The 24761-nt window shown below is 36.5% G+C and overlaps 1 protein-coding gene across 5 annotated transcripts in view; it reads left to right on the top strand.

Annotated features, from left to right (window-relative positions):
- The window catches only part of HECW2 (HECT, C2 and WW domain containing E3 ubiquitin protein ligase 2), a 155138-nt gene that overhangs the window by 109486 nt on the left and 20891 nt on the right, over positions 1–24761 (top strand). For all 5 annotated transcript variants that reach the window (XM_039347961.1, XM_039347957.1, XM_039347958.1 and 2 more), the window contains 7 exons: positions 1369–1503; positions 5640–5742; positions 11149–11245; positions 13388–13471; positions 15724–15833; positions 22543–22663; positions 23761–23874. In XM_039347961.1, the coding sequence (XP_039203895.1) occupies positions 1369–1503; positions 5640–5742; positions 11149–11245; positions 13388–13471; positions 15724–15833; positions 22543–22663; positions 23761–23874 (764 nt within the window). The remainder of the gene's footprint in view (positions 1–1368; positions 1504–5639; positions 5743–11148; positions 11246–13387; positions 13472–15723; positions 15834–22542; positions 22664–23760; positions 23875–24761) is intronic.

The following is a 24761-nucleotide window of genomic DNA, read 5'->3' as shown; positions in this document are numbered from 1 at the left end:
GAATATTGTCTCCTCTAAATACCACAGTAGATAATATAGAAAGTAATCATACAATATGGGAGGAAGCTTGTCACCCAACAAATTCACAATCAATATAAAATGAAGGGGTGGTTTAACTTGGGTGGTTTTAATATACAATTGAATAAATCATGAAAGGCAGCTTTCTGAAGGGCTAGGTGCAGTGGTAGGATTCAAATATGTGAACAACTGGTTCTCTGTGTGGATGCTGCTTCCGAAAGTCCAATCTAGGCCTGGGCAACAAAAAATTAGCTACCGGTTCTGCCAAAGTAGTGCAGACCAGCTGAATCCCACCACTGGCTAAATGTCTTGAAAAAACTTTCTGGATAAGGTAGCTGAGAAATGTCTACATCTTACAAAGTTATTGACCTTATATGGTATTTTTAAAATCTGCCTTTGGAACCCTTTAATAAAGGAGGTCGGTAGAGTTGGAATACCCTGCTTAAGTTATACCAGTCATCAATCTATAATCAAACATGCCATAGGAATTAATTGGGTTCTTTGTATTTGCATTCTTCTGTTCATGGTTGTAATCTTACTATGTATAAGAATTAAAATGAGACCAGAAGAACATTGTATTATAAACTATTTTTCTAATAGTTTTTTATTTTTTTATTTTTAAAAGTAAGAGGAAAAAAAGGGTAACAAACTGGTTTGTGGGCAGGGACCCTTTGGGAATTTTGAGAATACTAAGTGGCTCACAAAATGGCTGTCATGATGGTCTTTGTTGGTTACAAAATGCTCGTGCTTTAGGAAGCAAACTAGCTTCTCAGGAAGCTCATATTATTTCTCTAAAATCATATGATACTAGAAGATGATGCACTGCTTTATATCAATTCAGCTTCCTTTTGATTTATGTTTGTCAAATGAATCCTTTTAAAAAAAAGTTGGGCAGGGATCCTAGTAGGGCACCACTGTGAGAATGGGATATAGCTACCCCATCATTTATCATTCTTAACAAAGAAGCCTGTCATTACAACATGTATTGCTTTTTTAAAATCTCTTTCTCCCTCTCTCTCTCACACACACTCTCCCTCCCAACTATCTTCAGATGTTAGGTCTTCTCTTAGCTCTAGTTTCTTGATATAGTGAGTGTATTTATTTATTCTATGTCTATGATAACAGATAGAAGAATCTCCGTTTTTTTAGAGCACTAGCTGTCTATACAATATTTATTATGTGTTAAGAACAAAAATCTTTGTGTCGTAGTTTGGATCAAAACTTAGACCAGTGATTTCCTGTGTCTGCATTCAGTGATCTAACTGAAACTTACACTGAAAGATATGCAGCCTAAAATACCACAGTGAGCAAAGAGTAGTGAATAATGCTATTTTTTTTTTCCTTTGCTAGGCTTTTTTTGTTGACCACAATTCACGTACCACCACGTTCATTGACCCACGGCTTCCTTTGCAGAGCAGCAGACCAACTAGCGCTTTGGTTCACCGGCAGCATTTAACAAGGCAGCGCAGTCACAGTGCTGGTGAGGTAAGCTTGAATTGGCCCAAGGGTTTTCTTACTGGTAGATTTTTCATCATTGATTTCTATCTGCCATTATTGGCATTTTCCATTGTTTTAAAAGCATACATTCGCCTACCCACCCCTTTCACAGAATGAATGCCCTCTTATTATAGGAAACATATAAGGGAAAATTTTAAATTTGCCAGGATAAAATATGGATTATGAACATGAGAAAATGTTCGGTTTATGAATGAACTGAGATTTCAACCCGGGCTTTCCACTATTTAATTTAAAGTTACAAACCATTACACACCACTGTTTCTCAAAGAAAACATATTATTTATTTATTAGATCAATTTTTAAATTGGTGTTCACATATCCCCTTGCTACCCTATCTATCAAGCTGACCATCAATGGCAAGCCAGTCAGACAAAGAAACATCTGTAAGAGTATCAGCTGAATGATTACACCTGAGAGCCTATGAAGACCTTACGCCATCAATACTGATTATATCTTGGTTTGAAGACACCAGGTTTTGATCTCTACTTGATTGGTTGTCTCTTTGCTTTTCATAGAGATGCTGCGAGTTGAATCTAGCCTTTTGGAGGCAAAGCATATTCAACCCATCCCAGATGCTGATAATGTATTTTATTTATTGTCTTGACTTCTGAACACGCCTAGTTCCTCCTTGGGCAATTTTCGATTAACTCTAAGACATTGGCTGTGTAGCGATGAACTATTCTAAGCCTGGTACTAGAACAAAGTACACAAATGTCAGAATTGCAAATTATTATCTATTGCATATGGTAGAAGATAAAGAAGACAAGAGCTCCCATTGCTCCTGGGTATATAGCAGGTTGTGTCAGGTTGTGACCTGAGTCAGCTCAATTCAGGTTGTGCCAGCTTGGCAAAGGAGTTTGAACTTTGGAATTATTTTTTACAAAAATTCTTTGTCACTTTCCTTTTATACCACCAGGGGGCCTTTGCCTGCAAATATATTCAAAGCAGTGTAAGCAATAGGCTGTTTGGAGCACTGCCATAAAACAGGTACTATCATACAGAAAAGAGGCATACGTAGAAATTTGACCTGAGTTTTTCCCTTACAATATCAAAAGACAGAATAAATAAAAGGTAAAATCTCCATCAAATTAAGTTTGGTGATTTATATGATTATATTATATGAATTTAGTGGGTAAACATATGTGTTATGTTGGTATGCAAATGTTCCCCCCACCTACTTAATGTATTGCAACTCAGAGTGCCAAAGAGGAATGTATGTAGAAACACAACATTAAACAAAAAGCCAGTAATAATCTATAAGTTAATTTTATTTACATTGTGTTTCCCTTTTAGACAAAGTATAACGACAGTGACTATTTCTCCTCCTTTTAATGAAGTATGCTTATGCCCTATTTTGGCAATATATCAACAGCAATTGAAGAAATTGATTCATCTGCTTCTTTATGTCTCTGAAATCTGTTGCATTGAGACAGATTTTATGGAAATAAAGCCAGTTGAAGGGGATGAAAGATAAAGAGAAGTTCACGTGCAGATATGGAAGGAAAAATCTGTTGCATAATTGGAAACTGTTTATGCACCTGTTGCTCTTAACCATTACATTCAATCATAAATTTTTTTCTTTCTTTATAAGAATTTTTGGAATCAAAGCCTGCAGTTGGGCTTATTTTTCAGCAATACTGATAGAAATCAAGGAATTTGAGTTAACAGTACTTGAATTTCAACTTCTTGGCATCAACTTCAGAAGGAGCTGTTCTTTTCCATTTCCAATAAAAAGAGGTTTCCACTGAAAAATGGGTGACTTAGAGTAGTTCTCGGGTCAATTATAAAACAGGAATAATTTGAATTTGAACTAATTCAGAGAAGCTATATTATCTGTTTGGCAAAACTTGTGCGATTCTCACGCTGAGAGAAAAGTGAGTGCTGTCAGCATAGAAAGCAAATAATAGTGAGGTAAAAAACAACAACAACTGAGGAACCTCCAGCAAAGAGACCGACTAATTGGAGCCAGGAAATTGCAGAAGTGAAGCTGGTGTTCAACAAGGGAAATTTGGGGTTGTTACTTCAAAGGGAAGTGACGTTCATAGATAATTCGCTTAGGCTTTCTATGTGCGTCCCAATACTTTTGTTGTATTAACCATTTCATCTTCACTATATTTAGTGAAATTTATACTCGTGAACTATTGGCAATTCCTTATGCATTTCATAAGCTGTGTTACCTGCAATGAAACATTGCGATGTTTCATTAAAATACCCCAGACCTTCAAACACAGCAGTGATGAGTTTATCTCCTTACTTTTATTACTTTTATTACATATTTTTCAGGGATGAAATATGAGATTTCATACCAGCCACACTGAGATTTGACAAATAGAATAATACAGTAACCCTCAGTCCAACTTCTGTAAAAGTTTTAAAGTTGATAATGATAAAACTAATGCTAGAAGAGAGAATCCAGAATTAGATAATCCCTATTTTAGATCCCAAATATTTATACATATTCTGTAACCTGGAGAAATGTAAATAAAATATATGATTAGATTGAGGCTTACTCATACTTAGTGCAGATATGTTGAAATAGATATAACCTAACTTAGTAGAACAAATGTAATTCCATTTCCTTGGTTTACTCAAGATAACTAGCTATAGATATTTTATTATAAAATCATTTGGGTGGCAGTATTGAGGGTATACATTTGCTCAATTTCATTTTAATTTAGGTAGAATTGATCCATTCCTGCATGATAATAATGATGAAAATAAATTTTAGAAAAGGAATAGTGGGGGCAAGAACTGAAATGCTATTGAAATTTGTCAGGTGATTTAATATGTTGTTTCTTCCTGTCTCATAGGTTAAATAAAAGTGTATAAAATCAGGCTTTCCAACATGTTTTTTGTGTAATAATTGTACATTGTAGTTGAAATTTTGGGTTAATTCAGACATAATACTAATTGCTTTTGTTATTAATATGCATGTCTTTATTATGTAAATATTATCTACAGGAAATTTCTGGCTCAACGGCCTAGAAATAGAGATGAGCACCTCCCCTTATAACAGGGGTCCCCAAGTTCTGGCTGGGACCCACTACCGGGACACAGCCTGCTGAGAACCGAGCAGCGGTAGCAGTGGGCAAGCATGCACGCCCGTCCACAGCTCCATTTATGTGAGGAGTGGGCACGTGTGCCCGCCACATACACAAATGGGAGTTGCATGAGTGCACTCGCCCACTGTTCACATGGAACCCTCCCCTCTCCCTCCTCCACTGGTCAGCAAAGCTGGAAAAGTTGGAGACCGCTGCCCTATATTAAGCAATGACTAGCAGAATAAATCTGCAGGAATTCCTTTATCTTTATCTCCCCATTCAGCTCCTGCACACATTCCTACAATTGCTAGGATTTCATAAGGGTTTAGTTTACATAATATATTTAAAACTACAGTTCTTCTTCTTGCTATCATTATGTCATAGGCTTACCTTTGGGAAAATCTAAAATATACTTCCTGATTCGTATTCATTGAATGAACTCATCAGTAATATAAGATAATTTTAATTTTTTTATTTTTAAATTTTATTGGCTGCCCATCTTACCATAGGGTAACTATGGGTGGTTTACAGTTACATATACAGTTACAAACATAAAAAAGACAGTGATAATTAGTAGCGTTACAATATGGAAAAGCCATGTTCTTCTTCAGAATAGAAATATTAGACTGCAGATTTACCTAATTTGTACATTTATTTTTCTCTGGTTGTTTGAAAACTATTCGAATTTTAATCAGTGCCTCCTAGTTTACATGAAAGTCTGTATTATCAGCTTCTCCCATGTGAAAAACAGGAGAAAAGGTTGCAGTTTCTCTTCTAAAAAGCTTTTCGTTTGTCAAACATTCACCTTGCTTAGCAGATAAAAGTTTCTATGCTCTATAACAGTGTTTCCCAAACTTGACAATTTTAAGGCATGTGGACTTCAACTCCCAGAATTCTGGGAGTTGAAGTCCTCATGCCTTAAAATTGTCAAGTTTGGGAAACACTGCTCTATAACATTTCAAGGAAGGACGGGGCAAAAATTCTCAAATGAATAGGATATAAAATGTACAGGACGGTAAGAAGACTTCTGCACACTAAAATATTTATGGTATTATTTTTCAGGTGGGAGAAGACTCACGCCATTCAGGACCTCCAGTCTTGCCAAGGCCATCAAGTACGTTCAATGCGGTCAGTAGGACTCAGTACCAGGACATGGTGCCAGTGGGTAAGCCTTCGTTGAGAGCCTCTTGAAACGCAGTCTTTGCTTTTGATGTCACTGTGTTAAAGCATAAGGTTGTTTCTGCAAGCGCTCTTGTGTCGCTCAAAAAGAAAACCCTTAGAGCAGTGGTTCTCAACCTTTCTAATGCCGCGACCCCATAATACAGTTCCCCATGTTGTGGTGACCCCCAACCACTTATACATCACCGGGTGCCAGGGGCGTGGCCAAAGAAAAGGGGGGGGGAAATGGCGGAGAGCCTTGTTTGGGGACCCCCGTGAAATGGTCGTTCGACCCCAAATGGGGTCCCGACCCACAGGCTGAGAACCACTGACTTAGATGCTTTCTGACATTAAAAACAATAACTAAATATAAATACAGGCAGTCCCCAGGCTAAGAATCTCTTACTTACAGACAACTCGAACTTACAAATGGGCTGCCTATTAATTTCGTGTTAAAAGCAGATTTAGGAATGATACTCGTTCTTTTTTTTAATTGAAAAATTTTATAAAAAATTACAGTATACACCCCAAAACCCACCCACCCTAAACCCCCCCCTCTCCCTTCCCCACTTCCCAGAGCTGAGTACAGGGTTACAAATATAATAATCAAACTCTAACTAACATTAACCAACTATATAAATAACCAAGTCCATAATGCACTTTAACTCCCCTTTAACATAGGTATAAACAAATTAAAAATAAACATAATAATATAAACAAGTCGATATTATTAAACAATACAATATCCAAATTGTATACTCGTTCTTAACTTGGGACTTTAACATGCATCACTAGTCTTAAATAAAAGTTTTTATAGACTTCAGATGAAATATTTCCAGGTCCATTTTTGCCTGGGGAAAACTCTAGGTATCAAATGTCATAATGGGAATAATAACTCTAAAAAGAGTATTCTTGTAATAAAACTGAAACTTAGGAATCTCTTGCTGATCATAATTGAAGCATCTTATTGGCTTGTTTTCCCCATTATTATTTCTTAGTTTGCCATGCAAATCCTGTCCCATATGCTTCCCAGTTGTCTAGCATTTTGCAGGACACCCAAACACAAACCAATTTGCCATTAGTCTGACATTTTAAAATGAGAGAACTAACATTTCCATTTTTTAAGTTCTGTATAGAAGCTCTTAGACAAAGATATGGAGGTTTGGTTAATCAAGATGATGATTTGGAGCCAATACAATGGAGAAGAGATTTCTGAAAGGGGAAACTTCTTTCATAATTATTTTTTAATGCATGGATAAAAAAAAATGAAATGAGATTCTGATATGAAACATACTTATTTTTCACAATAAAAATTTTTTTTGAGTAGCCTGTTTTTTTTAATTAGGTATTTTAATCAATACCATAAGTAGACAATTCAGGATACTGTTGCTTGATAAAACAGGGTTGTTTTGTTGTTGTTCTTTTTTTAAAAAGCTGGTTATTTCAAATACATTGAATTATTGGTGATGGATCAATATGAAAACCGGTTTAGGCTTTTCTTTTGAACCCCTTTGAACCATTTACAGGTAGTCCTCGACTTACAACAGTTCATTTAGTGACCATTCAAAGTTACAACATCACTGAAAAAAGTGAGTTATGACTATTTTTCCCAATTATGACAGTTATAGTATCCCCATGGTCACGTGATCATAAATCCAGACAGTTAGCAACTGGCTCACATTTATTATGGTTGGTCCCGGGATCATGTGATCACCTTTTGTGACTTTCTGACAAGCAAAGTCAAGGCTGTTAAACTTCACTTAATAGCCGTGTGACTAACTTAACAACTGCAATGATTCACTTAACAACTGTATCAAGAAAGGTCGTAAAATGAGGCAAAGCTCACTTAACAAATATCTTGCTTAGCAATATAAATTTTGGGCTCGATTGTGGTCATAATGTGTAGTTGAACATTCAGGGATGCATCATCTAAGGCAGTGATGGCGAACCTTTTAGAGACCGAGTGCCCAAACTGCAACCCCAAACCCACTTATGCATCGTCGAGTGCCAGGTGGGTGTGGCCCATTGGGTGGGTGTGGCCAATTGGGTGGGTGTGGCCCATTGGGTGGACGTGACTGCGGTGGTAACGGCAGACTGGGTGGGAATAAAAAGTTCAATCAATCAATTCTAAACTTTGCAAGATCTTTTTTTTCCCCAAGAGTTGAAATTGACTGATTGAACCTTTTTTTTTTTTTGCACACAGTGGCGGAGGCCTAAAGTGAAAAGGGTTTATAAAACCCAGCTGAAGGCCTAGGACTGGGGTGATGGCACGCGTGCCCACAGAGAGGGCTCTGAGTGCCACTTCTGGCACCCGTGCCATAGGTTCGCCACCACTGATCTAAGGTGTAAACTGATACAAATATGGATTTAGTAAACTTTAGCAAAACGTTTCCCTGAAAAGTTTTTCTCCTGAATTATCAGAGACTGATACTGTATATTTTGTCTAACTTAAAAGGAAGTAAATCTTCTACTCTGCTCTTACATATAATATTTAGCAAGGCAGGACACTGGCGTCACATATCTCTACCACTACATCACGTCATTAGTTTTTGCTTGCGTTAATAAGGGAAGTTCATACTATGATTATTTTTTCAATATTATGAAGAAAGGGGAACAGGAAAAGAAGTCAGTGCTGTTGCCAATAATTTAGCAAGCAGTTATTACTAGTGATTCTTATTTCTGTTCAGAGTTGTCCCATCCTCTCAGCATCTGATCATTAATTGTATGCCACAATCCCCACTGAAAAGGAAAGCCAGTTTGGTGTGGTGGTTAAAGCACCACAGGCTAGACACTGGAAGATTATGAGTTCTAGTTCTGCCTGAGGCATAAAACCAGCTAGCTAACCTTGAGCCAGTCATTCTCTCTCAGTCCTGGGAAGCAGGCAATGGCAAGCCACTTCTGAAAAACCTTGCTAAGAAGACAGCATGGACTAATCCAGGCAGTTGCTTGGAGTCAGCGATAACTTGAAGGCACAAAAAGGCAAACCAAACCAAATCCCACTGAAGCAATGAATCACACATTTTTAGAGCATTGGGGCTGCTGCAAGGAATCCCAGAAGGGTACAGTTCTCTTCTCAGTGCAGTACCGAAATCCAAATAAAAGCATCTCCAACAAAGGCTATCCAATTTCCTTGACGACAACTGGTGGGGGAGAACTCAGCATCTCCATAGGTAACTGATTTCACTAACAGAATATTTTTGAATAGATAACTTGGTTTGCACAAAGCTCTTCATTACAATGAGTTTAAAGGAGACTGTCCCTTGTTTTAAAATATGAATGTTCAGAAAAAAACATAAGCATGCAAATATATTACAAATAGTAATTGATATTTGCTTGATGTGTTAATTAACAGATATATATGCTTTATTTCTCAGTATTACTTTCATTTAGCCATACTGCTAAATTAGAGAATTTTGCAGTAATAATGGAAATGTTATAAATATGTTATTTTATATGTTTTATTAGAAAAACTAAAAATAGGTTTCTTATTTTTCATACAGTCAGTACAGCGACCATTTATTTAACTATCAAATTTGTTTTCAGTGAGCTAAGTTGCTTTGGCAACTGTTTATATATTTGATGCTTACTTACACATGACAAAACCTATTGGCTTCAGGAATGGTGATTCATGGCTTTCAAGTACAGAAGTTAATTCATTGAGTTCAGCAGCTGTCACATTGTGGGAAGACACCCACAGCTAATTATTCTGATGGAATTGCTAGATGTTTGTTCAGCAGCATTGGTTTCTTGACAGTCACCACTGATTTAAACTTCTGTTGCTACCCATTTCTTCAGTGTTACATACGGTAATGCTTGCAATAGGCTACTCTGTTAAAAATTCAGCTATGCAACAAGGACTGTGCCTCTTCCTCAGAATAACTTTTAGAATTTGTAATCTAATTCACAATATTTTTATTACTGACTTTAATGATGAGGGGAAGAGAAAAACGGGGTGGTCACAAGCCCTAATCATGTGATGTCCTGCTTAAAGACCATAGGTGATTTGTACAGTACTGTACTGCTATAACTAAGCAGGATAGTCATGTGATGTTTCACTAAATGACTTGGTTTCTTAATGACAGTGTTACTGATCCCAATTAGGGACATTAAGCAAGGACTATCCGTACTTGAATAACTATTATCCTAGAAGATATAAATAATTTCAGAATTATATTGATGAGATTAACAAAATGGCTGAAATATAATAAAATTTAAGAAACCCAAATATAAATTCTTCACTTAGGAAAAAGAAATCAAATCAAATAAGTATGTAGACCCAATTTATTCTGCATTGATTGGACTTGGACAAATTAAAATGGATTCAGAGGCAGGCAATGAAAATAATGAGACAATTGGAAACTAATGGAAGCTAATTCTACTATGAGTCAAATTCAGAGAATTGGTTATATTTAGTGTTTAGAAGACAAGTTTTATAGCGAATATAATGGCTTTCTACAAGTACTTAAATTTTGTCAAACAGAAAAAACTCGTAATCTTGTTTTCTGTCATTCCAGTTTGTAGGACACCGAATAATGGTTTTTAAGTTATAGAAAAATATATTCCAGATAAAATTAACAAGAACAATATACCCAAGTAAGATTATAGGTTCTTCTTTGTGAGAAATGACCAACTCAAACCTGGAAAAATATTTGTTATGGATCTTTCAACTAAATCCTGGCAACAAACTAGTATTGGATTCCACGCTCAAGTATTATATTTTGTTCACTTTTTTTCTTTTTAAATTAATTTGTAAGCTCTTATAGTACTGTGATCTGGACAAGTCTGCTTCTTTTTTAATAATAGTTTGTTTTTCTTTAGTCAAAATTATCTACGTTTTTTTAATTTGACTTTTTAATTGCCAGAAAGGCAGAACAGGCTGTGAAAGGACTATTCTTTCCTTCATACTGGGTTAAAGAAATAGGAGCCATGTAAGGTACCTTATAAAGCAGGGGTTCTCAACCTTGGCAACTTTAAGACTTGTGGACTTCAACTCCCAAAATTCCTCAGCCAGCAAAGCTGGCTGAGGAATTCTGGGAGTTGAAGTCCACAAGTCTTAAAGTTGCTAAGGTTGAGAACCCCTGTTATAAAGGGTGGTGGCTCCCCCAAACAGGGCATAGGACCAGAATTTGAAGACCTAGAGGGCATCTAGAATAGAATTGGGATCCCCAGTGTTTTGCAGTATCACTGCAGCATAACAGGTGTACAAGCCCAAGAAAAAACACACTAGCTTAACATGTTTTGATAGGCACCACATAAATTGCTCTATACATTTTGAATGTCTCTTTTCATCCTTAATAAAGATCGCTTCTTCTGGAAAAAAAACATCAATTTCTAAAGGATAAAACTTGTAGCTATGTTTCCTGAAGAAAAATGACTATTGTTTTTCAACATGTCCTCTTTATTAAATTTTCAGCTTACAATGACAAGATTGTTGCTTTTCTGCGGCAACCCAATATCTTTGAAATTCTCCAAGAGCGACAGCCAGATCTCACAAGAAATCATTCACTCAGGTGACCAGAATAATGACATTTTTTTCTTACCAGAGATGTTTTAAGTTTAAGGTATAAGCACAATATAACAAGTTCACACTGTCCTTAAAAAAATCAGTGCAGTGTAGAGAAAAAAAAACCCAAAACCTATAAGAATTTGTAAATAATGAAAAATCCTGTGGGACTTTCACAATTAACAAACTTATGTAGTATGTATTTGTTAACTAGAGCCCACTTCAGGAATTCTTTTCTACTCCATAAATGTTTTGAAATCATACATTTGTTATTCTTTAAGATGGAACACACTCTGCTGGTTTGTTATAATTGATTAATAGAGTTTATATCTGTATTTTCTTTGCTTAAAGAACTGCCTCAGCTCTTGGACTAGGTCAGTGATGGCGAACGTTTTAGACACCGCCCCCTGACCTGCCCCTACACTGCACCCCACCCACCAGCAGGACCACAGCCTGCTGCAGGAGATTGCCCAGGTGTCCCTGCAGCGCCATGGCGGCCACGCCCTCCGCTTGTGCCCCGCAGCATCATCTGCATGCAACGGGGCGCAAGGGAGGAGTCTTGTCCCCGTTGCCCAGCTGCCATGTCCACTACTCTGTGCGGGCCATGCAACTCTCCTCCGGGAGGGCTGCTGGTGAGGAGGTGGCCATAGGGAGGCAGGGCTGGGGTGACAGTGCATGTGCCCACAGAGAAGACTCTGCGTGCTGCCTCTGGCACCCGTGTCATAGGTTCGCCACCACTGTACTAGGTAAAACATTCAAAAGGATACATCTGAAGATAGTTCCTTTACAGATGAAAACTGCTGCTACCATGTTTTCCTGAAAATAAGACCCACCCTGAAAATAAACCCTAGCCTGATTTTTTGGGGTGGGCCTAATCTAAGCCCTACCCCAAAAATAAGCCCAGGGGTGGGTGTGGCCAGCACAAGCAGCGGTGTGCATGTGGAGGCTGATGGCATCCCGCAGCAGCCACAGCTTGCCAGCTCCTTGACACAGTGCAGGTAAGTCTGAGTGCATAGGCAGAAGTGGGGGGGAAGGCAAGCGATTTGGATACATTGCTCACTTTTTGCTCAGAGGGAGACTGGAAGTTTTGTCTGCTTGCAAATGGGGCACTTGGGAACGGAACGATTAGCTCCATTCCCAAGAGCCCCACTTGCAAGCAGATAAAGCTTCCAATCTCCCTCTGGGGGAAAAGTGTTTGGGCACCTATGGGGCATTTGGAAACAGAGCGTCCATTTCCAAATGTCTCAAAAGTTCCCAAACATTTTTCACCCGGACAGAGAAATGACAGAGACTAGAAGTTTCGTCTGCTTGCAAATGGGACGCTTGGGAACGGGTCTAATTGCTCCGTTCCCAAGCGCCCCATTTGCAAGCAGACGAAGCTTGTAGTCTCCCTCTGGGCAAAAAGTGTTTGGGCATCTAAGGGGTGCTTGGGGCAGCTCCACCCCATCCTCCATCTGCCTTGCCTCGTGGCAGCAGCATGGCACAGTGGGCCATGTGGCTTCTGAGTGGTCACAAGCAGCTGCAGAAGTGGGCTGGTAGCCATGTGGGCTCCTGCTGGATGGGGCTTTGGTGCTGCTGGTGCAAGGCAAGCCATGTATTGGGAAAAAAATACAACATTCCCCCCAAAATAAGACCCACTGCTTCTTTTGGAGGCAAAAACACAGTATTCAGGGAAACACAGTATTTGGTAGACACAGAAACCTGGATGACTAATGTGATTTTGCAGAATATATCTTTCTGTCTTTTACTTCATACCCTATTTAGGAAACTAATAGGGTTCTCTTTACGTTGATAGGATGAGGAGAATCCATGTATTTATTTGTAGAACAACAATGTTTTTCTCTAGAGCTTGTGCTACTCTTTGGAATTCATTCGGGGAATATTTAACATTACCTTGAATTACTTATTTTCATTGATAAGGTACTTAAGCAGTTTAAGTAGAGAAGTTAGGCAAACAGAAAATAACAGTATTTAGAAATACTGTCTGGGGTCTCTGGTGTTAATAGAGGGGAGCTCGCTGAAGAATTCTTCTATTTTGAGAGCATGGTGTAATGAATAATAATATGCCTAAAATAATTTAGAGGCCTGTTTGATATGTCCCAGGGGTTTTATTTACTGCCTTGACATACATAGTGCTTGATACAAACAGGGAGAAGATCCAGTTTATTCGGACTGAAGGAACACCAGGGCTAGTGCGGTTATCCAGCGATGCAGATCTTGTTATGTTATTAAGGTAACAGATACTTATTGCAGTGTCTGTAATATATTTACTTTAGCAATTTTTACACTTTGATAATTGTCATCGGTCCGTTTTATCTAATGTTAGTTTTTCCTTTTATGCATAATTATGGGATTTTGTGGTGTGTTTTTTTTAAAGAGCATTTCTATATTTGTACATCAGAAGGCTCAGCTAGACTTTATCCCCAATCCCCTAAGATGTTAGTATCATTTCTGTAGTTCATGCATTTTTCTCAGAATGACACTTTACTGGAGACCCCCACCCCCTATTCTTCCCTAACTCTGGAGCAGTATACAGCATTATAAACTGGAGTATTACAACACTGATCTACATGTTTTTCTGCCCTGTAGCTCTTCTGTGTGTGTTTTAACTTGTAACATATTGTTATCATTTGTGTTTTTAAAAAGGGAGAGGGGTGATGTAGAGATGTTGCTTTCAGCTTTTCTGCCTTGCATATTAATTAGAGCCAAGCTGGAGCATATCTGAGCACACTTGCTCATTCATAACTCTCATGGGCTGAGACTTACTCTGCCATGAAAACCCACCCACTGTGTAATGTTGCCTCTGATATACTGCGGGGGTGCGCTTGCAGAAATTTCATGCCATTGCACAGTGTGCTGCTTGTATTCAAACTCTTGCATAACACTGTTCTTTAGGGGGTTTTTTTCTATGTTCATTTCAAACAAGACATTTGTTTTGTTTTGAAAGTTATTCTTTTTATAGCAATTCTGGGAATATTTGTCTGTCAGGAAATACATTCCTCAATGGACCTGTCATTTTTATGGCTCTGAAGGATAATTATGTCAGAAGCATTAATTGTATTATTTTAACATACTCTCTTGAAGGCTTATGAATAATACATCATCAAGATAAACCAGGACTGATTTGATAGACCACTCAATGTGCTTCTCATTTTTAAAAATGTATTATGATGGATGTTTTTTAAAATATCAATTCCTTTCAGGCCCGTGCAGTGTTTCTTTATTTCTACACGTATTTGCAAATGGAGAAAATATATTCTCCACTACTTCATTAAATATTGCCTTCAAGCTAAATTGTAAAACAGTTTGTCTCATGGAAAGAAGGCAATGCCTCTCAAAATCTTTTGTTTATGTTCTGTCATAATAGCCCATTGTTTTTATTAACATTAAACAAAGTGACAATCTGGGAACCTCTGAGAACTCCATTCATGACACATTTCCACTAGCTGAAGAAAGCAGTTTGGTGGTTTTCACTGTTTCCTTTCTTTTCTGCAGCCTTATGTTCTCCAATCTGCTCCAAAGCGTTTTGAAATAGCTATTGCAAGATTATAGCTCCAGTTCAGGGAACTCTTGGGGAGAAGTGGACAAAATAGTTTTCTCCCAACAGATGCCTCAGCTGGATCGAAGGCTTTCCGTGAATGAGAATGGCCTTCCATTCAAAGCAGGGCAATTTAGCATCGGAGCAACGAAGTCTGAATGCCATATTTCACACTCGAAATGCAACTGAAGTAAAGCATTTGGAAAATCTTGCAAGATAGAAACAGTTCCATTGGAATGTTCAGTTCCATTGGAAAATATTTGCAGTAAGCAATCAAAGGAGCAGTGCCTTACTTAGCAAAAGAGGGGAAAAAAATGTGCTACATGCAAAGTAAGAGAGAGCCTTGCTTTTTAGGACTGGATTATTTTTTCCACACCTTCATTCCCCTCCCCTAAGAAGACATATGGAAGGCCGTTCCCGGGCTAAAAGCTACATGTATTTAGCACAGAAGAGGAAAGATGCATAAAACATAGCTTTTGGGTTCCATATTTAAAAAATGGCATAATATAATTTTATTTGCTTCCTAAGGAGTATGTATGCTGCTCATTTGAACAGCTGTAAATGGCTTATCAGGGTATAAATGTAACATAACATTCTACAAACCTTTAAAATTATAAAACAACATTAAAACTAAATTTGTGTGTGTGGCCTAAGCGGCAAAGCATGAATGCATATAGCTGTAGACTGTGGTAACCTGATAGCACTTTAGAACAAATAAAGATATTTCTAGTGGAAACTCTTGGAACAGGGAAGGTACACTTGAAACCTTTTATTTTTTTCACGTGTAGCTTTTGACATTTTCAGATGCAAATGTGCCATCTTTCAAAGAAATCAACATAATGTTGCTTAGTGTATATAGGAATATATAATATTCCTACAAAATATCACATGTGGCATATTTAAATCAATTTGTATATCAGCTTTATTTTTGCTTACTTTCTGCCTAGTTTATTTGAAGAGGAAATTATGTCATATGTACCACCACATGCCTTACTTCATCCCAGTTATTGTCAGTCACCTCGTGGGTCCCCTGTGTCCTCTCCTCAGAACTCTCCAGGTGAGCTCTATCGCAACTGCTTGCAGTGTTTTTAGACGGTGAACCAGGTAAGGTTTGTTCTCTCCTGGTTTCATGCCCTTCCTTATGAAATGCAGGAAAATAATGTTGTGATCTTAAGATTAAATGAATTCTTTGCTATTTATTTCAGACATTTATATAACATTTCTCAGAAAGATGGTTTTAAAGAATGAAGAAAACATATTCTATATTGTGGGAGTAGCAGTATTCTGCCATTAATATTAAAAAATAAACATTATTTTTAGATCTCTTCTCTACATAGAGGAAGAATTTAAATGACTGCGGTATCTTCTTCTATCAGTGGAAGATGATATCCTGGGATACGAACAGTCAAAAAGAATACATTGAGGCATACATTAATTAAATTATTAGGCTTTGTAAAATGGATTTTGACATTCTATCTTCTGTATGTGTATGTGTGTACACAACCACACACACATACACATGTTGTCCCTTAACTGTGATTTCTTAGGCATCTTTTCCTACAGATGCTATATTAGCAAATTTTTATACATTAAGATAGCACTAAAATATGGAATAGAATTCATTCATTTTTAAATATTTATTTGCCTGTGCTTTTTTTGGAAAATCCAATAACACTAATTTTAATAAACAGTTTTTAATCTAACATAATTTCTTGAATGGTTATATATTAACCAGATAAGGATCATTTTATTAAAAATTTGATAATTTATATTGGAGCTTTATGCAGTTAAATATAGTTTGTTTTATTTTGGGGGGGGGGAACCCTCAGCACCTTCTGTTAATTACCTATGATTTATTACATAATTGAAATGTTTGTGTGTTTTAATATGAATGATTAATTAATCTCTTGATTCACTTCATAAAGGAAAGAAGTTTATCACAGACCTCTTTTCCCAGTTAGTTTTATGCTCCAATTTAGATTACACAAATAACCATAAAATTACTTAATTATTTATAAATGCTAGCTTATCAGCATGCAAAAGCATGTGCATGCAGTGCTTATAATGAGAGAAAGAGAGACGTATATAATATGGGTAATTTATTTTAATAACAGCTCAATTCTCTTGTTATTCTTATGATGGAAATAATTGCTTTAATTGCCCAGGAAATTCTTGACAGTGCCAACTGATTTGTCGTAAGAACTTATCATGTGCTGAAAAGATAATTTAGGAGCATTTCATCTAATGTAAAATGAATCTTCCCAAGTCAGTTCTCAAACTAAGAATTTAAATAAGTCCTGAATAATGGCAATAAAATTAAACAATTTAAAAAGAGAATTGCAGTCATTCCACAAAGTAGCAAATATATGTTATAAATGTATTTCTCAAATGTATTTCAGTTTTACAGAGACTGAATTCATGAGAAAAAGGAGTCACTTCTTGCCTACTGGTTTGAAGGAGATGATAGAGCTGGATACCTTCTGAATAAAAAGAAAGGGGGGGGTTAAAGAGAAAAAGAGGAGGGGTGAGTTGCTTAGTCAACCAGGAATCCTTATTTTGGAGGGAAAGCCATGTGCTTGGGGAAATTAGCAAATTAAAAAACAACAAAATCAAAATTTCACTTCAGGGTTTGGGAAATCATTAATAAAAGGTAAGGTAGAAAGAATGAAAGGAGAAATGTACTTTCTCTTTTCCTTTTTGGCTAAGGAAAAGACAGAAAAATAAATTTCTTTAACATAATAATCAATAATACAGAATCTCACAATTATTAACCTAACCCAAAGGTTTTATTTTAAGTGACTGAATTTGGCAACATCAGCAGGACCTGATAATCATGTATTATGGATATTCTGATATTATGTACAAGGTAACTCATTTAGTCCAACCCTTTGCTCAGTGCACTCTATTAAGCCATTAACTCTGTCAAAAAAAGAAATTAGATTAGTTTGGCATAACTTTTTGTAACAAATTCCTGGATAAACAAATAAGGTCCCCAAATTAGTTTTAATATCATCTGAACGTGATATTTTCTTCAACATAAGACAAATGTAGGAATTTTGTGTCTCTATGTGTTCATGTATAGATATACAGTCGGGTATCATTTATTTGTTTATTCATTTATTAATCACATTAATTACAGTAGTATATAAAAATACAACCATTATGCAATATAAAAATGAAGAACTATCAAATGTTTAAAATATATAAACATAGAGAGTAAAAAGATCAGTCACAATGAAACTATCTAAGAATGTCTCCATTTTCTTGGGATCCCCAGGCCTGGTGACATACTCTGGTTTTGAGGGACTTTCAAAATGACATTTTTGAAACTAACCTGACTTTGGGTAGTAGTGGTGAACGATATCAAGTACAAAAGTCTGTGGGCAATTTCAACTCCAATCAAGTAATATATTCTGAAATGGACCAATCTATGATTGATTCATTACTTGATCAACATGGTCAACTCCTCATTTTGTTGCAGTTCTGAATTCTTCTTTTTTAAGTAGCTTTTGCTATGGGGAAAAATGAGAAAGAAGCATAAATTAAATCCTTGAAGATATACATTGTAGAATTCCGTAGCTTGACTGGTTAATGACATTCTTTCTGGCAGGAGCAAAGATTGGTAATGAAATTATATTTGCCTACTTCCCTGATTGTCAAAATGACATCACCGATGTAGATATCAGACTGCTAACTCTGCCATTGCTTCCAAGATGCAGCAATTAACAACACAAATGAGGAGGTGTGGAAAGGATATGTGCACACTTTTGATGGTTATGCAGCTTGTTTGGAAATGTCAGTCTTGGGTCAGCTTAATGTTGTTTATTCCCTACTACTGCCAAAGGGAATCTGAAGGCAACCAGTTTTTCTGCCAAACTGGGTTCCCTTGCCAGCCAAGCAGACCTATCTGTTCCCCTTTTAGTGTATAAAGGTACCAGCTTCACTATAAGAATAGGCTGTCTGCTGCCAACAGCATGCTGGTTCTTTTCGCTTACCCAGAATACTGCGGCTACCAAATGTTGAGCCCAGTTAGGGATACAGCTTAGGGAGGATGGTAGCAAATCAGGTAACTATGCACATGCCTTCTTTGTAACACAATTATAACTGCGTAATAATCACGAGATGTAACTGACTAGGAAGGCAGTCTCTCACAGGACTTACACTATTGCATGTGCACTATCACGTTTCATTAAGTAAGATAAGACAGAAAAAAAAACCCATGTCACATGGAATACCTTACTGCCACAATTATATATCGTTGCATCAACTACAGGAATGATACTTGTCATTCTCTTCAAATTAACATTACCAGGTTTTGTCTGCTTGGACCTGTCTCTTGTAAGTTTTAAGCAAACTTACAACCTAGGGACTGATACACCTAGAATAGCGTTCTCCACCTGGTACCTCCAGGTATATTGGGACTGAAACTAATTCCCCGGCCAGCCATGGAGAATTGTTACTAGTTATTGTCCCAGTCTATATAGAAAAGTCTTTTAAAGATCCTTTAGGGATGTTTATACACTTACAGGGTGCTTAGACAATACCCATTGTATTTGGGGAAATATAATTGCCCATTTGTTTTAATATTTACTATATGCAATTTGTCTGTTGCGGGGCACCATGCATGTGTTTTAGTTAATGCATTCAAAAGTGCACATGGAATTAATCTCTTTATGTATATTTTTCATCATAAAGAATGATTGCAAATTTGAATGTGTTGCCTGCAATTTTGCATCTTACTTTAGTATTTAATGAATGTAGAAAACAGCTTTCTTTTCTTGAGTCAAGATAAGATCACAATTTTTTAAGTGTCATTGCTTGTAGTGTACAAATTTTCTCATAACTATCTATGTGATACATTTTGTTACTATAGTTTTCAGCCTTTGTATATAAGATCCTGCTAATTAGATCAACAGGCCTAATTCTGTTTCACTCTTCCCGAGCAGATGTTTTAAAGAAGTTCACAAATATGGGCCATAGCAATCTTTCACTACTGCTCCATAGTAGCAGCTGGTGTTTGGGCTTTCAGAGTTATCAACCTGTTCTCAAGACCTGTAGTCCTTGTTAATCCAAGCCTGTTCGAATCAATCCTTTTTGGATAGATGGCCATCATCAGATATAACATCACGAAGAACTTACTTTTATCACTTTAGAATTCAGTTTTAGCAGTAGCAAATGATCTCAAGTCATATAATCCATCTTTATTGGATTATGATCTGCCCAAATATTAGATTCTATCTCAATTTCTTGTATCATTGTATTAAGTTCCAAAGATGTCCATATCATATCAATTCTAGACCATGATTTATGTCTATTTGAGTAAAATATATATTGTAATTTCTTTTGATTTTTTTCTCTCCTGTCATTAAGTATTTTTTTTTTTGCCAATGTACATCATTTTGCATTGGCTTACATTGGACTGCTAAATTGGCTATTTTGAGAATTGATCCCAATTTTGATTTGATTGTAATAAATGAACAGTGTCATTAATAAAATTAGCCACATTACTAGTTAGTCTTAAACAATTAAGGACTACCATTCTCAGTACTGATGCCTTTGAACCTGGCTTTGAACATACCACCTATCTGAAAATTGTATTTGATTTCTATCCTTTAGCCAGTTTCTGTTCCAGGAAATCATTTCTCTTCTAATCCTGTGACTGCTGTTCAAGAGCCCTTGGTAGTAAAAATTAGAAATGATACCAAGGTTAAGAAATATATGTCTTGTGAAAAGTGGTATCTCTTCAAAACCACTTTAAGCTCTCTGAAGAACTATTGTCTAAATTTTTGCAGTGCTGTCATATGGATATCTGCTGAGAAGTAAGTCTCATTGATTTCATTGCAAATTATCCCTTAAAATAGCTTTTCCAACTATCAACTTAGATAATTGGGAGTTGTGGTTCAACCTACACGGCGGGCGTCAGACTGGAAAAAGCTGTTTAGGAAGCGTGCATAAATGTGTAGCCTGAGATCTACTTCCACCTCTTGTTAATATTCCTGTTTCTCCACTCCTCCGCACCCAGCATTATTACAAGTCTGAAATCACTAATGCTCTTTCCCTTACAGCTATCCTATGCCCTTTCAGAAGTAATGTGTCTTTTCTTTTTAACAAATTAGAAATAGCTAGGATTATTTAATACCAATAAAGTTATGGAGTTAATCTTTGGAGGCACTGCTGAAAAGTCAGATTTCATGTTATAACATCTTTCTCTCCCTTCCTAGTGTGACCTGTGAAAAAGAATTGTACGACTGCTCTCTCTTTCTTTGTGTGGTGGTGAAGGAGAAACAGTGGGAAAACAAGGGTGGATTATAAATGGATGACAGCATTGTCTGAATATTCTTCCCAATAAATGTCTGGATGAAGCATAATCAATCTGATTTTGAAGTGCTTTCCTATTATGTACGACCTTATACATAATAAATGTTTTTGCCCAAAATTTGACTTTTACATTTTGGGTTATAAACAAAGGAGTTTGTTAGCTGTTATATTTCACTTTAGCTACAGAACTATTTCAATTTCTGAGGTGTGGTAGCATGCTTCAAAATCTTAGAAATCCAGGAGGCAAAGGAATTATACAAAGAAGCTGAAATGAAGACATCCTGGAGTCCGAAAGTAAAATATATTTGATTTATTCAGATCAGCTTGTTCATATGTCAGTCATTGCTATGCTTTAAATCTTTAAGCTGACAAAAGGCTGAAATAGGAAGTGGGTTTACTAAAGTTTCCCCTAAAAAATACTGGTTGTGGATTGCTTTGCTTACAAGTCTCAGTAACTGCAAATGTGGTTGTAAACAGTAAACGTAGGAGATTTTTTGCACTGACATCTCATTTGAGAAACGCAAGACTTGAGTTAGCTTTCAAAGCTAAACATGAGTTTTGTCTTGTACCATATATATCAGAAGCAAATAGCAGAAACAATTAAGTAATTACTGTCTTTCATTGGAGTTAACTATTTCTATAGTTGACTAGGAATAAATCCAGGTTTGAATTTTTAAAGAAGCAGCAATGCTGTTTTTCAAGCAATAAATTCAAAAGTAAGATTCTGTGACTTCAGGTTAGAATGTATGTTATTGAAACAGGTATTTTATAGCAATTTTTTTGCACGAAAGGGGTACAAATCCTATTCCTACTTGTCTGATATCTGTGGTTTTCTCCTTAATAAACCTCTTTCAGATTGCACAGCAAGAGTGTGAAAGTTTCTGATGCTCATATGCTTTTTTCTTTCATTCAGTTTGCTTTTAATTTAAACAGAGATTTTGCTTCTGAATAACAGTTGATGGTTGAATTTAAGATATGTGACTTTCGTTTTTCCACATGATGGTTAAGGAAGAAGTTATTTTCATCTGTTTTTCAGCTAAATTAAATTAAAGTTTATGACATGATAGATCTATGCAAAACAATAACACTCCCTTTGTCCGTTTTTTGTCAATCTGGTTCTTTTAGTAGCTTATAAATATTTAAAATCACCCACATGCTATAATTGCAGTGAGTTGAATTAAGTTTTCTGGGTTTGTTTTCTAGAACTAATTGATAGTAAATGAACAATATTTAAAAGTTCTAGCTAGTCATCTTATTTCCCCCCCCCTCCAAATAAAACATTTTTAAAAAACAAGTCACTGTGTAGCTTACCTCTATGCCATGATTTATCTTTTCTCCTCATATGTGATGCAATGTGATATCATTATGCAGCTTTACATCATTATGTAACATTTATTTATTTCTTTGATAATATTTTAACAAAATCTTGTTTTCTGACTGTGGTGCAGGTACCCAGCGTGCTAATGCCCGTGCTCCTGCTCCTTATAAAAGAGACTTTGAAGCCAAGCTGAGAAATTTCTACAGGAAGTTGGAGACTAAAGGATATGGACAAGGCCCAGGGAAATTGAAGTACATAGAGATGCTAGATTATTTGCTTTGCTATTTAAAAGTAAAAGAGCTTACGCAGCACCTGTTGGAAAGATTTTAAGGCAGCTGGTATTTTCCTGAACTTGCATGGCTGGTTTAAGTTGCTCCTGACAAGTGCTGAATGTGCTATGTCTGCTGCCTATCACAATTTGCTTTTGAGTTCAACTCCCTGCGTAGCCCTGGTGGCTAACATAAGCATATGTGGTACTTATTGCCATCTAGAATGAAGGGATTCCTGTATATATCTAACATAAATAAAACATTTGGAAGGCAGAACATAAATGAAAACAATACATTATAATGGTTAGCATTTGGGACAGAATGTAGGAAAGCTATATATACTTCGTGTTTGGGATTAAATTAGCCATTATCTCTCAGGCATACGACAGGACTTCTGATACATCTTCTTTAAAACAAAGATCTGCTATGGGAAACTGAACTTGGATAGAGAAATTGCAATAACTAAAGATTGCTTTTCTTCCTTCATCTGTTTTATAACCAAAATAATGTTCCATTCCAAGCTGCTCCCCATGCACTAATATTTACTCTTGTCCTCACAAGTATGTGCTTTAGCTAAAAGGCGAAAGCGAAAAGTGAGACAAATGCAACATTTTTTAAAAAACTTGGAACAATTTATATTCTCACTTCTGAGTTAATTCACATTATATAAGAATTTTGACTATCAATTGCCCAGCTATGTCTAAATATGTCAGAGGAGAATTCCTAAGAAACATGAATATTATAATTGGATTAATGCATAAATCGGATAATCTGATGAATTATTTTTGCTCAACAAATGGTTTTCCAAGTATCTAGTTCTCTTTATTACATCCCTGTTTATTATGAAATTTAAATTTGCCTTGTCCATTTGGTAATATTTTAGAATATGCATATTAGGGATACTTCCAGACATTGAAATATCATGAATATTTGTCTATGGTCTAGTAGTTCTGCCTCTATCGTTTTTGATGCATATAGCTGAAGGGAGGGTCATTATAAGCTGAATATAAATATATAACCAAGCAGGAAAAATAAATATCATCAAGAATTTATGTGATTTAATTTGTTTCATTGCACAGATTAATTATCCGAAGAGACCACTTGCTGGAGGATGCTTTCAATCAAATTATGGGTTATTCAAGAAAGGACCTACAAAGGAATAAATTGTATGTCACATTTGTTGGAGAGGAAGGGTGAGTAGAAGGAAGTAACTATCAACATAATGTATATTTAATACATGCTTTGTTTTGCAGCTGTGTGCAGATATTTTAGTGCGCTCTTTGTGGTCTAGAGCAGAAATGAGGAAGAATTACTGCCAGGAAATGCCTTTTATAAGCCTAGCATCTACAGCTGTCCCGATAGTGCTGATTTTCTGACATGTGAGTTCTTTAGAAAGCATCACATTGGCACATATTGAGCTTCTACCAAAGCTGCTCTGATAAGATTTTAGTCCTGCATGCTGCACTGCCATCTCTCTCTGCAATGTAAAAAAAAAGATGATTGCATTGAAGGACTGGACTGGATTGTAGCTATTTTAGAAATGATTGATACTTAGATTGATACTAAGTCTTTAGATAATTTGGGTCAATTTGAAAGTGTTCAGCATACAATCTTACATAATTGCAATCTGTAAGGGAGGGATGAAGCTCCTTCCATCACATATCTATATTTATTTATAACTTTCACGCATTTGCTGTTTAAATCATGAAACGTCTGAATTACCGTAAATGCCGGCGTATAAGACAACTTCCGCAAGCGCTGAAATCGGCACCAAAGACGGGGGTCGTCTTATACGCCGAGTCGTCTTATACGCCGAGTCGTCTTATACGCCGGAAATACTGGTAGTTTCCGGCGTATAAGACGACGTTCTAGGAATGCGGCCCGGCTATAAAGACGGGGGTCGTCTTATACGCCGGGTCGCCTAATACGCCGGCATATACGGTACATAGGCAGCATCTCTTCACATGTTTTGCTTCTTTTCTTACCACCCTCCTATCGTGCAGTGTAAAAGTTTTAAGTGAAGGCCTGTTCGTGCTTCATCATCCTTCTATACTTAGAAGTATCAACCTTCATTCTTACA

Source organism: Crotalus tigris, unplaced genomic scaffold (assembly GCF_016545835.1).
Source record: "Crotalus tigris isolate CLP2741 ecotype Arizona unplaced genomic scaffold, ASM1654583v1 scf7180000018105.1476442, whole genome shotgun sequence".
Lineage (NCBI taxonomy): Eukaryota > Metazoa > Chordata > Lepidosauria > Squamata > Viperidae > Crotalus > Crotalus tigris.
The sequence above is the reverse complement of the archived record's forward strand: the minus strand, read 5'-3'. Positions and strand labels throughout refer to the sequence as shown.